The sequence below is a fragment of the Pygoscelis adeliae genome, unplaced genomic scaffold (assembly GCF_000699105.1).
Source record: "Pygoscelis adeliae isolate BGI_AS28 unplaced genomic scaffold, ASM69910v1 Scaffold28, whole genome shotgun sequence".
NCBI classification, from domain to species: domain Eukaryota; kingdom Metazoa; phylum Chordata; class Aves; order Sphenisciformes; family Spheniscidae; genus Pygoscelis; species Pygoscelis adeliae.
Window position 1 is genome coordinate 40,067 of NW_008825298.1, and position 1,747 is coordinate 41,813.

Here is a 1,747-nt window from a genome sequence, read left to right on the forward strand (position 1 = left end):
AAGCACCAAGCACACAGGTGCCAGGGGGGGGGGGGGGAGGCTGGTGATGGCACACTCTCCTCTCCATCCACCTTCATCCTCCGCTCCACCCCCAGTGCCCCATCCCCCCAGGCGCCCGCCACCCGGGCAGCGCCGCATGCTGAGCCGAAATGGAGGCGATGGCGGGTGAGGAGGGGGTGTCTGGGTACAGAAGGCCAAGCATAGGGTGCAGTCCCGGCCCCTCTGGCAGGGTGGGATGGAGGCCAAGCGGGGCCCATGGAGCTGGGCTCATTCCTCACGCTCCGGCGCAGGCGGACAGAGCTCGCCGGAGCAAGGCTAGTAATGGTCCTTCTGGCAGCAGGGTGGATGGGAAGGGGACATGGCCTCCCCTGGGGCCACATGTCCCAGGGGGACAGCTCCCCGGCTTGCAGGGAGTGCGTGGCAGGTGCCCAGCCCCAGGCAGCAGCACTGGGGACAATGCAGGGTGCCCAGAGCTTGCAAACGAAGGTGGGCACCCCTACCCCCACGGGGCATAGCCCCCTCCGTGGTCTGGGGGGGGGGGGGGTCAATACGGCTGAGCACAGTTCCTCCAAATTCAGCCCAAAACAGCCCTGGGAGTGCGAGTCTGTGGGTGGAAGGCTCCAGCTCTGCCCATGCTAGGTGTCCCCCAGGCTGGGACAGGGCTCCTGGCCACCCCGGCCCGCAATGCCAGACTGTTACTAGCCCAGGCCGGCGGCGGCAGGCAGGTGCAGGGGTGGGTGAGTAGCACACGTACCCTTCTCAGGATAAATTTCTTCACTAAGGGTAAACCTAATACCTTTCCCACCATGAACTAGTGGGAAGGAGAGAGAAAGAGACAGAGACACAGCACAGAGTAGACGAAGAGAGGAGGAAGGAGACAACGTGCATGGGAGATGGGAACAGTGAAAGAGGGGGGGAGAAAACAAAGAGAGAGAAAGAGAGATCAGATCTCGCAGACAGATGGACAGCCGAGCATCCGGACAACACTGCAGCGACGTGGGAGTGCCGGGCACCACCCAGCTCTGAGCCCAGGGGGTCCTGGGGCCAGATTGCACCCAGGGGTGCTGGCACCCACCAGACCCAACCCCATGCCCCTGACATGGCTGGCACAGGAGGCACAGACAGGACAGATGTCCCTTGCAGGAGACGCACAGACAGCAAGCGTACGTCCCACTCCCCGAGGACGCAGACAAGCCTGGCTGGGTCACTATGTGATGGCCCATGACTGCCACCGAGCATCTCTGCCCCCTCCTCGAGCAGCCAAGGGACAAAATAAAGGGCAGCATTTAGAGCCAAGGGGTAGTCCTGCCCCGGAAGGTGCCCAGCACCCTGCACCGCATGGCTCTGGGACAGGGGCAGCACCCAAGAGGCACCCGGCACCCTGGACAGATCCCAAATCATGGGGTATGTGGGATACCCAGTGTGCCCAGGACAGGCCCTGGCACAGCATCTGGATCCAGCTGATCCTGCGAGAGGTCTGAGCCCTGGCCAGGCTGGCACCGCTCTGCCGAGACTGGCAGCTCCAAGGCAGCGCTGGACCAGAGGTGTCTGTGCTGGGTGACAGGGGCCATCCAGGGGGGACAAACACTGTGACACGTGGCCAGAGGGTGACCTTCTCCCCCACCCACAGGCCCCATTTCTGTGCCAGCCCAGCCATGCCCTGGCACTGTGGACATGCTCTTCTTGCTGGTGGGGGACTTGGGGGGGGCAGGCTGCCTCTGGGCACCCACGGCCCCTCTTCACCTGC

At 64.0% G+C, this 1,747-nt stretch overlaps 1 protein-coding gene across 1 annotated transcript in view; it reads right to left on the reverse strand.

Annotated features, from left to right (window-relative positions):
- The window catches only part of UNC13A (unc-13 homolog A (C. elegans)), a gene marked incomplete at its 5' end in the record, with an annotated part of 30,918 nt that overhangs the window by 1,747 nt on the left and 27,424 nt on the right, over window positions 1–1,747 (reverse strand). Inside the window, 2 exons of the mRNA XM_009329967.1 lie at window positions 755–811; window positions 1,418–1,553. Of these exons, the coding sequence (XP_009328242.1) occupies window positions 755–811; window positions 1,418–1,553 (193 nt within the window). The remainder of the gene's footprint in view (window positions 1–754; window positions 812–1,417; window positions 1,554–1,747) is intronic.